At 44.4% G+C, this 14,129-nt stretch overlaps 3 protein-coding genes across 3 annotated transcripts; 2 read left to right on the top strand and 1 right to left on the bottom strand.

The window, feature by feature from the left end:
• The first annotated feature begins 1,361 nt into the window (after positions 1-1,361).
• Positions 1,362-2,137, top strand: LOC120952666 (ATP synthase-coupling factor 6, mitochondrial). The gene is made up of 3 exons (XM_040372115.2): positions 1,362-1,496; positions 1,661-1,818; positions 1,892-2,137. Exons 2-3 carry the CDS (start codon positions 1,661-1,663, stop codon positions 2,055-2,057), a joined length of 324 nt encoding a protein of 107 aa, XP_040228049.2. The 5' UTR covers positions 1,362-1,496; the 3' UTR covers positions 2,058-2,137.
• On the bottom strand, positions 2,130-9,108 carry LOC120952664 (DNA polymerase epsilon catalytic subunit 1). The gene is made up of 3 exons (XM_040372109.2): positions 9,014-9,108; positions 8,819-8,942; positions 2,130-8,754 (listed from the first exon to the last, which is right to left on the bottom strand). Exons 1-3 carry the CDS (start codon positions 9,058-9,060, stop codon positions 2,266-2,268), a joined length of 6,660 nt encoding a protein of 2,219 aa, XP_040228043.2. The 5' UTR covers positions 9,061-9,108; the 3' UTR covers positions 2,130-2,265.
• A 280-nt stretch (positions 9,109-9,388) lies between these two features.
• Positions 9,389-14,129, top strand: LOC120952151 (DNA polymerase epsilon subunit 2). Its single transcript, XM_040371317.2, has 3 exons — positions 9,389-9,542; positions 9,618-10,845; positions 10,938-14,129. Exons 1-3 carry the CDS (start codon positions 9,472-9,474, stop codon positions 11,202-11,204), a joined length of 1,566 nt encoding a protein of 521 aa, XP_040227251.2. The 5' UTR covers positions 9,389-9,471; the 3' UTR covers positions 11,205-14,129.

The following is a 14,129-nucleotide window of genomic DNA, read 5'->3' as shown; positions in this document are numbered from 1 at the left end:
CATAGTTCATTTTGCTCGTGAGTGTCATGGTATAACAGTTTTCAAAAAGACCAGTAAAATGAACACCTTGGCGGCGAAATGAGTGTCAAATGACACCAAAATGACAGCCGGATCGATCGAATTTTTTCGATCGAAAAATTGTGCTGAGGCCGTATATCTCGCTGAAAGTCAATTATATGCTCGAACGAATCAACAACTCGATGAACATGTCAATTAGCGCGTGGCCACGGAGCTGAAAAAATGTTGAAAATTTTTTCAACTTTGTCAAAATTGCTTGTCAACTGCAAAAAAGAGCTTTTCTCGTGGCCGCACCAAAAACATACACAAGAGCGACAAAAAGCTCCAACATCTGAATATCATCGATATTTTGTTTAAGAAGAACTAACTAGGTACATAAATCAATTAGAATCATGCATTTTAGCATTATTATCATAACAATGGGTCACAACTGCGCCAAATAGCTGTTTGTATACGCTTTTTCACGAACGTCAGATTTTGTCAACTTTTGTCAACTTTTTTTCCTGACTGCTCCAGATCACAAAATTTTGACAAAAGCTTAAAAAAGTGAAAAAGCTCACATTTTGAAAAATTTGTCAGCATTTTGTCACTCCCGTGGCCTTTCGCTTAATAATATCATTGAAAACCTGGTAAAATCACATGCGACGAAGCACAGACAGGGCCCTAAATCGATTTTTCTGGTCACTCTGTTTACTTTTCCGCCAATGGCTATACAGGCGGTCCTCGAGATACACGGTACATCCTATAGGCGTAAATCACGAGATTCGACATACGCGAAAATACGAAAAACGCAGTTATTTTGCGGCCGTTTTCGGTCCCCATTAACCGTGTATCTCGAGGACCGTCTGTACTTGTGACGGTTTTTTGACGTTTCGTGCGAGGGTTTTTGAAGGATGGCCGCCAAAAAGCTCGCCTTGCCCTGTGGGTATAGTGACCAGTAATACCGATATACATATCTAGGGTTCGAAGGAAAAATCTCATTTTTTAAAATCATTGAACTATAAAACTCCAAATAGCCCCGAGAAAAAGAACTTGCCACCACTGAGAAGAAAATATGCATCTTAGTCCTTCTTTGGCTTAAAATTCCTGGTACAATTTTCAGATCTACACTTCAGAAAGACCTTCGTTTGTGTAACCGCTGAACCAAATCTAATCCATAAAGTATACTAGATAAAGTATACATATTTTTGTGAGATGGAACTTTCATTTTGCGCATTAGCACTCCCAGCACCCCCTCCCTCCCCCTCCCGCTCCGCTTAACACTTCTTTTTAACTGAATTTCGAGTTTTAACCTACAGATAAAATATTGATGTTCCTACCGAAATCGGCCAAAATAATCTGGTCACACTGCCATATTTGACGGCCGATGTCAGCTCACTGTCAACAGATCGTGCTCAAGATTTTCTCGACATCCCAAAATCTTCTAGCATCTGTTCTCGAAGCGATAAGGACGATTCCGTGAATTAAATAAACCGAAGGTAGGTTCTGCAATACGTTCGCAAATAGCACTACCTTAAGGAAATGAAGGCAGAATAATGCAATACGATAGTGGAATGAAGTGATGTGCAAACAATGAATTCCAGTTGTTTTCGAGTTACATAACTTACTGTCGCACTCATCTCCATTGTTGTTTTTCCGGCAGATGCTGACCAACCAGATTCTATCCGCTGCCCGGATTGTTGGACTGCAGACTCGCCGTAATTACGGTGTCTCTGCTGTACTGCTGGCTAAGGCAAGCGATCCAATCCAGCAGCTGTTCGTGACCAAACTCCGTGAATACGCACAGAAGAGCCAGAGCGCGTAAGTATTTTGTTGGAAAGTCTATCGCATCGCCACTGCACTCACTAATTTATGAATAAAAAAAATATTTCAGTGGTGGCAAACTAGTTGATGCTACACCGGAAATCCAGCGTGAATTGAAGCAAGAGATGGAGAAACTGGCCAAGCAGTACGGAGGTGGTCAGGGCGAAGATATGACTGCCTTCCCCGCCTTCAAGTTCGAGGAGCCCAAAATTGATCCGATCAATTCCAGCGCTTGAATGGTGCCCGGTCATCTAAAAGCAGGCATCTTTAAATAGGAAATAACATTATCACTGCTTCTGAAACAGATGTAAAATAACTTACGTTTCGTTGATATTTATTTGCCGAAAAAAGAGAAACATTATCGCAGCGCATAGAGCATTATACAAAAAAAAACCCTTTCTCTGCTCCATTCTATAGTCTATACTAATGAAGAGCTGAAACTGCTTACGTTTCCAGTAGGTGTTGAACGGTTTCCTCAAGAACACTCATGCGATAGTCTTTGGCAAGCGTGTAGAACGTTTGCAGCAAGCGACGTAACTCCGATGTAGAGATGAGATTTTCAAAACATCCCGTGCACGTGCAGTACTGAGAAAGGTTTTCCCGTTTGATTTGCTTGCACTTGATGCACCGTAAATCCTGTAGCGTGTATGACATAAGCTTCCGCTGTACCACGTCGAGGAGCCGCATTTCGATTTCGACGTTATCATAATCCACGTTGCACTGTGCACATAACCAAACAGGCAATTCACCGTCTTTTAAAGCTCGGTGTGTGTCCTTGCAGAGATCTAGATCCCGGCAGTGATTGCATGCCTGACAGATGACCTCGGTAAGAATGAAGGATTTTCTCGATTCTTTCCACACGGCCTTGTCGCTGAAGTCACCAATGCCTACGAGAAGTAACATGTTGCGACGCATAGTTGTTAGTTGATCTTCAGCTTCTTTGCATGCGGCTAGCGCTTTAGTTATCGCCTTTATAAACTCCAATGCCGGGCCGTTGGCGCCACGTGCGCATCCATCGTGCATTTTTTGTACCATTCCGTAGGCAATGCAGGCTAGCTTTTGCAGTGCGCTTTCGGGCGAGACACCTTCGGCCATCGTTTGGAGGAAAGACACAACAAAGCTTTCAAAATTCGCCCGACATCTTCTTTCCTCGGGCAGCTGCTCGGAAATACTCCAGTTCATTTCGAGCGCCAGCTCTTCTTCGTCCAATTCATCCTGCGATGTTAACGTATTCGGTTCGTTGGAGTCAATCGCTTCCTTCGGTAGGTTACCTCTCACTCCGCCGTAGTTTGTTGGATCGTTCCACAATAGAAATTCCCACGCTTGCTGAAACGACAGCGAAACGCTGTGGAAGAGTTCGCGGTTGCGAATGTTTTGCACTATATAGTCCGTGTAGCTGATCGCGTCGCCAACAGTTCGCTTGCCTGTATCAATCACTATACGATTAAAATCCGCGTAAATGATCGTTGCTTTCATGCGTCTAAACTCGGCTACAATTTGCAAGAAAAGTTTCCGCATAATAGTATTGAGAGCGCGTCTTAAAGCAGGATCGTAAAGCAGAGCGCGACTGGACCGTACCCAACGGTAAAAGTGGATGATTTGAAAGTCGGAAAATACATTGCGGTTGATTGAAACTTCGCGCAGCCATGTGTTGACCATCATCCGCATCACACGGAATGCCTGACTGCAAAGTGCTGTTTCGTCGTAGTTGGAAAGCTGCTGACCGTTTGGTCCGCTAGTGATCATTTCTTCTAACGATGCTTGGGGCATTACGTCGAATGTAATTGCGGATGAAGTGCCTTCCAGTTCCTGTACCTTGCTAGCCTGGAGCAGGGCAGATACCGCTAAGCTTTCTACGGTTAGTTCAACGCAAACTGAACGATAAAAACCACTTCGATTCTGTACGACCGAGATGTTGTCTTCAAACTCGGCTAACAATCGACTGTCATCCGCTTCGCGTCCTCCAAGGTCGGGACGGGCCCCGCCAGAAAACCATAACACAAAATTATGGCGATGTAGAAGCCGCGCGAAAAACAAATCCGCACCGAAAAGCACCGTGTCGGGAGGCATGTTGCCCAGCGGAAGCTGGAAATAGAGGCACTGTTCTAGCATCATTTGAAGAACGCGACCTAAATTAAGAAAATGTCGTATCATTGACCGAGCACCGTGCCGTTGCCAATCGAGCCCAGAGAGCAGGGCCGCGTCGTCTGCTATGTGAATGGAAACCTCTGGGAACTCTAAACAAATCGGCAAATGCTGATTTAACTTGTACAATCCAAGGGCCGTTTGAAGGCATAGTAACGTTGGGCCACGTTTTTCATCACGATATGCCGATAACGCGCGCGTTACGCGCTGATACACCTGCTTGGCATCTATTTCCATAAAAACTTCGAACGTCATGTCCGACGGAGGAAGCATATCTTCCCCATGTTCATCGCTGGCGGTCAGTAGTGCTATTCGTTCGGAAGTGTATAGATTTTTTACTGTTGGCAGTTGGTTTGTGCGTACCGTATCTAGAACAATCACGAGAGCTTTCTTACTGGCGGCCGAGAATAGACCCCACATCTCGCGTTTTCCTGTCGGTGACACGTGCTGGTAGAGGAATATCTTGCGCAAATTCACGCGACCATTCAAGGAGTTCTTGAGATACGGTGTACAGGAGACGGGGCGCATCTCCAACTGCTGGATGTTGAAAGCATCGAGATCTTTCGTAGCCATTGCTGCTAATGCTCTTGCTTCCGATCGTTGAACCGCACATACGCAGCCTAGCTCCATGAGGGCACGAAATTCTAGCGTCATCTGCGTCTCGTATATTCCTTCGATATCTGGCGTCGCAAGATCAGCCAGCAAACCCAAACGATTGTCGCGAAATACTTGCTCGGGCACCACGTATTGGTAAAGATGATAAACGGGCCGTGCACGAGGCAGTACTCGATGAACCTTTTTCCACATAGTTTTGGATCCTCCCGCTGCTCCGGCATCCTCAGGGGGAGCCGGCGTTCGTTGATTTACGTAGAAGATTCGCGGAACAGTGAGCCGAATTTTGTGCAGCTCGTCACCTACCATAGCCCAAACGGTAAAGTTACCCATATCGTCCATCGGCAAAAGCTGTATTATCTGCCAACTCTGTTCAATCAGCGAACGTTGCGTTTTGCGCAGAAAACCACCTAATGTTGCGGTTCGTGCTGATACCGCGACATTAACGCTATCATCGTTAGTCGTGCGGATACGTTTGCTATTGCGCACATCACGCCGGTTTGTATTGCGCTGCGATAATTGCCAGCGCCACTTCCGCTTATGAAATTGTAGCCAATCGATCAATTCAGCCCGACTTGACCCCGGCAAGGGAGGTTCTCCTAAAGCTTCACGCCATGTTTTTGGGATCGGTTGCTCCGCTTCGGTTTGAAGGCAATCGTCTTGTTCTTCAGAACCTTCTCTGCGCCGTTTGTGGGTGATCGGAACACCCGCTAGTGATCCGTTGGTTTGTTTCCTTACTAAATCTTCGACATCGGTAACCTCTCTGTTCGGTTTTGGTGGTGCGATGCTAAACATTTCACTTATACGTCGTTGTTTCAAGGTATCATTTTTGTCTAACATTTTCTTATGCAGCCAATCGGGATGTTGCACACGCGGTACCGGATTATTGAGGCCCTGCAATGCGGCTGGAATTGTGATGATTTTTTGTATCGTTCCTCCCAAGCGTTCGATGTAGTAGTTCCAATCCAAAACATCGCGTATATCTGCATCACCCATGGTGTTGTCTTTCAGCCAGCGCCGTAAATAATGTCGTCGAACGCTTATTTCCGATTGAAATATTGCCAAAGGAATTGCCCGCTCCGTCACGGGTGCTCCTTCCGGTTTGCGAGAAATGATAAATTTGCAAGCCAATCCTGCATCTTTTACCATCTGATCGCCCAAAAATTCAGCCAACCGTTTCGCTGTGGAAATGGACGTTGATTTCTGTTCCCCATAATCCTCGAGTTTACGTGACATTGAACGATTTTCGGAAATCAGTTCAAAAAGTTCACTATCTGGCATATTGTGTCCTTTGCTGTACAAAACATCCAGCCAATAATCGGCGATTTTGGCTACAGAAGCATAGCACTGCTCCAGAGTGGACCCTTGCAAGAATGCTTCAAAAACGGATGATTGAAATATTTTTATCAACTGGAGCTCGCCTCGTCGCTTCACCTCAAACCCCTTCAGTTCGGCCAATGAACCGTCAAAGTTAAATACTGCATATCGTTTTTTCAATTTTTTACCTTCCTCCTTGGCGGCAGGAAGCACCATTGCCAGATAGGGCCCGTCTACTTCAAAAAAGATGGAGTTCTCCGAGCGTATAGAATATTCGGCTTGCTTACCATCGGCAGTGTGTGGTCGCTCCAGCACGTGGTACTGATCGTTCGTAAAGTGATCCTTTACCATCGTATTAAGAACGGCATTCGGGTAGGAAACATTGATCGTTTTCTTCTTCTGATGATTAGTTCGGATCGTAAATTCTTGCGGAAATGATGCCGGCAAGATACACCATATGCCATCGGTGTCCAGCTCAAGTGGCCTTCCCACGCGTTCGATGATTTCTCGAGCTTTCGTAATGATGTTTGAGCCAGTCAAACAGACAATACCTGCCATTGGCATACTGTGCCAACGGGCACCTTTGCGCATTACATATCCGTAGAATGAGTTTAGAATACACTTGTGTGCAAGCTGCAGTGAGTCATACAATACCTCACGTCCTTTTGCGGCTTTTATTTCACCAGCATCGCCACTCTTCACTGCCGCCGTGACGGCTGCCTTGGCAACCTTCGTTAGAGCTTTGTATTCATATCGACGATCGCGAAACGCTCGCACCGTATCCACGTAGAAACTGTTTTCCTTTTGGCATATGGTTGATGTTCGCGTCTCCAATCGCGTTACTTTTGTTTTCTTGTACGCTTTGCGGCAATAATCTGACAGGCGCTTTTTCTCATAATTTGCCTGATCCTCTCGTGAAAGTTCGTGAAAAGCGCGTTGCGGACCACCTGGGAATAGTGGGGGAAATTTTTCAGTTTCTAGCTGCTGCTGAATGCGCTGAAACTCATTGCGGCTTGCAGGAAGCATTTCACCACGCCATAACCATTCCATATCTCGCTTGCAACGTGCGCCAGGTTTGTTAAAATCACACGCAGCACAATCCGCATCGTTTACCATTGAAGATGGTTGCAGCCGATTTGTGAGAATGATGTTCGGATACATTGCCCCCACATCTAGATGATAAATAACGGGCTGTTCTAAGCGAGTTGGAATATCGTACAATTGCTGCAACGCGGACAATATTTCAGTTTTCACTTCTTCAAAGTTGGTCACTTCCGATAACGGTACACCTTCCTCGGTGACAATTGCATGTTCAAGCACCTTGTCCACGTTTTCTTGCAACTGTTTTATCATATCTGGATCCAGTCGAAAGCGGGTGCTGATGTCAGCGCGAAACACGCCCGACTCAAGTGCTTCTACGTGGCCTCCTACGTACGTTTCAGAATCCAGCACATGCCCATCGTTTGTCAGCTTGTTTAACTCGGACACTTGTTTGTTAGGGAATACAATGTTCACCTTGAACGCTTCTTTCATCAGCAACGATTCGCAAAGCGTCCCCGAACCTTTCCGCAGAATTTCGTCCGGTTCCATTGGAATAATCGTTGCCAGGGCGAAAATAAATGGATGAACGTACTTCATATACAGATAATAAGTCGCCACCGCATCTGAGACTGAATAATTTGCCAACACTTGGGGTTGCTCTACTGCCATACGGCACATTTCTTCGGGGTCCAGTTCGACTGGGTCGTAGCGCAGTTTACTCTTTGCCACAGCTTTCAATCCTTGCGAGCCAACGGGAAGATAGGAATCGCGCTTCACCCAGCACAGACAGTCAAGATGCATCGCAGGTCGGCAAAGGTAATTTCCGTCGCGCCCATTTACCTTCGAAAAACCTATCTCACGCTTCATGTCCAAATCGTAGACAGCTGCACGCGCCTCAACGAAAGGCCAATCGAAGAAGTCACCGTTGTACGTTACAAAGATATGTGGTTTTACCTCTAGCACGTGGTCAAAAAATTTTTGCAGCAATCCCAGCTCGTTAGGCTCGTTGAAAACGATAAAGTTGCCTTCAAATTCCGGCTTCGGAGTGTATTCAAAATCGTTCACATCACCGCTAATGATCTCACGATTCGTGATCAGGTATCCTTGGCCGTCTATCATGTAGGAAATCATCATGATTTGATCCGTTTGTGCGTCTGGAAACTTTAGCGGCAGCTTTGTTGTTTCTATGTCGAACGCAAGAATGACCGGCTCAGGACGATCGAGAATGTCCGGACGCGGTGTAATGACGGGAGGTTCTTCGCCACCACGACAGCGGACGGTGTACCATGTGCCACAGAATATGTTCAAATCAATTGACATTCGAACATGGTACGGTACATCATGTTCCCGTATATCAACGATATAATCGTAAAAGTCTACATTCTGATTTGGTCCACTTCCTTCGGCCTCGATGCCGTCATAACGGATTGCCGTCGATAGAGACGTACTCAGCATTTGCATGTAATATGTATTAGCCTTTTCGCGCTCTCGATTCTTACGTACCGCGCTGGACAGATCTCGCTTTACCTTATTCATTTGAGTCGTGTTGGGAAAGCTAAGTTTCAGCATGTTCTGCTTTAAGCCGCTCAAGTGGTTCGGCAAATCCAGGTCTTCTTTTTGAATGTGCTCAACGCTTAACAGCTGTCCAGAATACTTTTTACCTAAAAACTTTGCCACTTCCAGAGAATTTCCATCGCGCGTAATCAGCAGCAAATAAGGCGCGTATATGACCGTTGTTTTATATCGACTGCCGTCCATTTGCAAGAAATACATATCCAATGCGGCTACCAGTCGGCGATCTTCATTTAGTATTTCCGTCTGTAAATAGTTATTAGCACAGGGGGTTTAGCATACTGATGATGCATAGCATATGACGACGTACCGAGTGTATGTTGATGAGATAGCCTGTACGTTCTTGTGTATCCTTCACCCGTTCGAATCCATATTTCTGGTCGATTTGATCATTCTCCCGGGATTGTCGATATCCGATCTCATTCGTATCATCGCTGGTAAGAAAATGAATCCAATTGAATTAGCCACCCTTTCGGTTAATGTATGAGCCAAAGACGAGTCTTACCCATCCGCCTTTTCAGCATTAAATTTTCCGGTGTTAGTAGAAAACATTTTCACAAACTCTTCGCTACGCTTTCCAAAACAATAGCCATACAAAGCCAAACTGACAGCTTGATTTGCGCGCCAAACGGTGTTGTGCCGTCAATGTCAATATTCTGCCGCGTATACACAATGCACGGCAATAATCGTTGTTGTAAAAATGTATTTAGCGTTTTATCGTACATTTGATAGTTTTTGTTAGTAAGGTTATCACATTTTACAAAATGCAATAGATTTATTATAAGACTGCCATTTTTTGCTGTCCAATGGATAACAAATTAATACAGAAACCAATAATCTTGCAGGTGCCGTAGATACTTGACTGTTGTTTCGAGCTATGTGTATAACCAGCTAATGTGCCAAGAAGCGATTGTTTGCTTGACTGTAGCGTCAAATTAAATTGGTAATAGGCAAAACACGAAAATGAGTGAAATACACCGCTTAAAATCGCAAATAGTTTCCCGATTTTCGCTTGGAGGTTTTCAGATTCGAAGGTATTTATGCTTATTGTAGTTTTTCTTCGTACAAACACTATTTTATGGGGTGTTGTTGTCCGGATATCATTTTAGTGAGGCCAGCACGTTTCTTGCCCAACAACTTCAGCCTCTTAACGACGCAGAACGCAAGAAATGGATCACGAATGTGGCCAATCATGTGCAGGGGCAGTGTTTGAACCTTCCCGTTATAGAAAAACAACACATAGAACTGGCCATCAAGGAAGCGAACAATACAGGATTAGATGATACCGAGACGATTTTCCGTGTCATCAGTGCTTTCGAGGTGCCTTCATTCGTGTACTGTGCGGAGAAAAAAAAGTTTCTGCCAGACACCAACAAGAGAAGTTTATTGGCAACACCGGATGGTAAGTCTAGCTACATTCGCGAACGATACTGGTTGCTGTGGCAGAAGACAAGCCGCCACGAAACATTCTCCCAGCGCACGACACCTGGCATGGAGGCACCGGGCAATAGAAACAAACTCAGCCTACGGAAAGTAGAGAATATACTCTCAACCTCGAAAATGAACGATGTTGTCTTGCTGGGATTATTGACGCAGCTAACGGAAGGTCGTTATTATTTGGAAGATCCTACTGGATCGATTCCGATCGACATAAGTACGGCAACCTACTCGCCGGGACTGTTTTGTGAGGGATGTTTCTTGCTTGCGTACGGTAAATATCGCGACGGTGTATTGAAAGTAGAGGAGATTGGATTTCCAATGCCGGAGCTTGCTACCAACAGTAGAGCGTTCTTTGGAACCGTGAACAGTTGGGGTGGTCCCTCAAAAACGCTTCTGAAATACTCTCGCAATCTAAACGATTTGGAGAAAGCCAATGTGGAGCACAGTCTTGTGTTTCTGTCCGATTGTTGGCTGGACAATCCGATCGTGATGGAAAAGTTGGAACAATTGCTGAGAGGATACGATGATTTCCCCCCGGTAGCGATAGTACTTATGGGACCGTTCGCAAGAAGCATCGAGAATGTCTACACACTAAAAGGTCACTTTGTAAAGCTCGGTGAAATATTGTCCAGTTGTGAGAAGCTAAAATCGCAAACCGATTTAGTTATTGTGCCTTCCATTGATGATCCCGCAGCTGCAAATATCTTACCTCGACCTCCTGTACCAGAAGCTTTAGCAGGAGAGCTGAAAAAACGATTCCCTAGAACTATTTTGACCACAAATCCGTGCCGGTTGCAATACTGTACTCAGCAAATTGTTGTGTGTCGTGCCGATTTGGTAACCAAATTGTGTCGGAATACGATACATTTTCCCAAAGAAGGACTATTGGAAGAGCATGTGAGTATTAAGCGAGCTAAAACGATCGAGAAACGATTGGTTTGTAATTAATGCTTTTATTTTGTACCTCGTTTTTTTTGTTACCTCTGCAGTTTGCCCGGACAATTATTAATCAGAATACGTTAGCGCCTTTAACACCGATTGCGTTTCCTACACACTGGAATTATGATGCTGCCCTCTCTCTCTATCCGTTACCTGATTTAATCGTTATAGGGGATCCATGTCAAGGCTTTCATACAACTGAACAGGAGTGCACTGTTATGAATGTGGGATCCTTTCCGAAATCAAAATATGCATTTAAGGTGTATTATCCCTCTAGCAGAACAGTTGAAGATTCGCAAATACCTGATGAGGAGTAAGCAAATATTTAAGTACACAGAACAATCGCGAATAAATGTATAAATTACTTTTAAACAAGTTTTTAATATTGCTTTATTGTTGTTTTGCGATTTGCACATCAGTATACCAGAGCTACCATTCAATGCATTTTTTATATCAGTGTAACATTGTTTACAGCAGAAGTAGGACTTATGGACATGGACCACATAGGCGGAATAGTTAATTAGTCGTGCATTATTTTAAACTTTGCAACCATGGTTATAATACTCACTGTCGTCACCGTGGACGTTGACTGGCGACAGCGCAACTGCCTCGGCAAGTACTGGGGTCGGTATGGCTGCCAACAACATTCGGTGTCTTTTATTTGGACTAGAACGTCTTAGAACAATGATGAAGAATTTATACATAGGCTTGTTTGCGGGTCTCAAAAAGATATTTTTAGATCCTTAGATGTAGGGTATTAAGACCCAGGCTATTTTAAGCACGGTTCGATACATTTTGGATCAAATGATCGTCGGATTAAAATGGTTATTGGTTTACTAGCTCCCACAAGGCCAAACTGTAACGATTACGAACACTAGACCGTCTCCCTGAAGCAAAGTCCTTCTTTCCGTATGCGTGGACATATTATATAAGTCTCTGAAGCCTATATAGGCTGGTATGACCGCGTAGGTTGTTACGGCAAAAAGAAAAACAAGAAGACGAAGTTTATGACATCTTAGGAAGAAATGTCGCTTTTGGATTAAGTTTATATACGATTAGTCCGGTCTCGTCGTACAGACATCAACTCGCAAGACTTGATAATGGGTTGCGTCATGGGTCTCTCTCTCTATCTCTCTAGTTGGCCTGCTCACGATAGAGCACGTCGATGTGACATGGCCCGGTTAACAATAATTCTCCAGGATGTTCGGTCACTGTCTGCAGCCTCCCATCCATGTAGACACCTGATCCAGCCATCGAGTTCGTTGTGATCCCCTTCGCCTTATGCTGCACTGAGGATCGCTGTCGAACACCTCTTGGTGGGGCATGAGTCCGGCATCCTCATGACATGCCCCAACTATCGTATCCTTCGCCACCGTCAGGATGCTCGGTTCACCGTACAGCTCAGCAAGCTCGTGGTTCATCCTTCTACTCCACGCTCCATGTTCGAACACCGCCAAAAATGGGAACACCGGAGGATACGTCGCTCAAACACGCCCAGAGCGTTTGCATCCTCCGCTCGGATGGTCCAGGACTTGTGTCCGTAGAGGACCACCGGGCGAATCGATGTGCAATATATCTCACATTTCGTGCGGGCTCGAAGTCTTCTGGATCTCAGCAGCCGGTGATGCCCATAGCATGCACAATTCCCCTGAACAATGCATCTCCGGATTTCGCTCCTGATGTCGTTGTCCGAAGTAACGACCGTCCCGAGATAGCAGAACTCCTGTAATACCTCGAGATTGTCGCCGTCATCTAATACACTGCTTCCCAGATGGTCTGAGTCTCCGGCAAGCAGGTACTTCGTCTTCGTCGCATTGATTCTCAATCCAATTCTTGCTGCTTCGCGTTTGAGTCGAGTGTACGCCTCACACACCTTCGCTGTTGTCCTGCCGATGATGTCGATGTCATCCGCGAAGGAGTTGCTGATTTATGGTGTAGGGGGCCGTAAGCGGTAAAAGGAGTTGAGGCCCCTTGTTGGTGTCAGGGGGATATTGCATTTGGCTTTGATTCAAACTCACCGTAATGGCTTGCTGGCGGGGAGATGCTCCAGATCCCTCGACTACTGGGCCCCTAAAGTTTATTTATTTATTTATTTATTTATTAAACAATTTAATTTATTTATTTAGCTAATCAACACATAATCCCTAACTTATTCCCCTAACATGTGCCTCAATCCTGTGTCGCCAAAATTGGAAATTAATAAAATATTTTCTTTAAAGGCTTTGGTCGTTTAATTAAAATCAAACTGATTAGACCATGTATTGAATTGCCTTGTCATAGCTAGCAACAGTTCATTGTATCCATATAAGGAACGCTTGCTCCCACCAACAAGCAAGTTACGAGAGCGAAGAGGTCTCGAAGGCACGTAGTTGCTGCTCTTCTCTAATAAACAACGTCTAATTCGTTTATTTTTTTATTTTTTAGCAACAAATACTCATTGGTTTACCTTAAAAAGGTATTCGAGCGTCTGTAGACCAAGCAGAAGGCAACGCGAGCGATAACTTGGCAAGGTTGTAGTTCCTCTGAATTGATGGCATTTTAAAGCAAGTCTTGTAAACTTCCGTTGTATTGCCTCTCTATTGTGTAAATCATCGTAGTGCAATGCGGGAACCGAAGTACTGACCAGTACTTCACCCACCAGCGCACAAGACAAGTAAACAACGACCTAGATCACCAACTTCCTGATGACGATCTAACACATTGCCTAACAACGAATAATTATGCCTGATCGTTTTTTCAAGTCTATGAAATGATATAATAAAACAATTATCAAGGGCTCTAGATCATTTTTATACATAAAGTACCAAATACCAAGTATGTACCTCTTTGTCCGTGGGGCCCTTATTGGGCACAGAAGTTCTCTATGAGACTAATGTACACACTGTTGTGTACCGCCCTGTCGATTTTACCCCCATTGGCCACACTACTATTGGAGACATTTTATACAGTCGAGTTACGCGACACTCGAGTTACACAAATTCGAGTTACGCGAATTTTTATTTTTGACAGTTCAGTTGTCAAATTAGTACAAATCTCCATAAAATGTCAAATGAAAAATAATTTACAACATTTTCAAAAGTTTTTAATTACTAAAAACACAGAACTAACCTAATTTTCTACACCAATTTCATCAAATAAGTTATAAATTACATGAATGAACTAAACTGAATCAAAAATTATTATCCATCGAATATATTTTGGCTGTAAAACGTGATATTCGACTTACGCGAAAATCTGAGTTA

Source organism: Anopheles coluzzii, chromosome 2 (assembly GCF_943734685.1).
Source record: "Anopheles coluzzii chromosome 2, AcolN3, whole genome shotgun sequence".
Classification (NCBI taxonomy): Eukaryota; Metazoa; Arthropoda; class Insecta; order Diptera; family Culicidae; genus Anopheles; species Anopheles coluzzii.
This window is presented reverse-complemented; position numbering and strand designations above follow the sequence as displayed.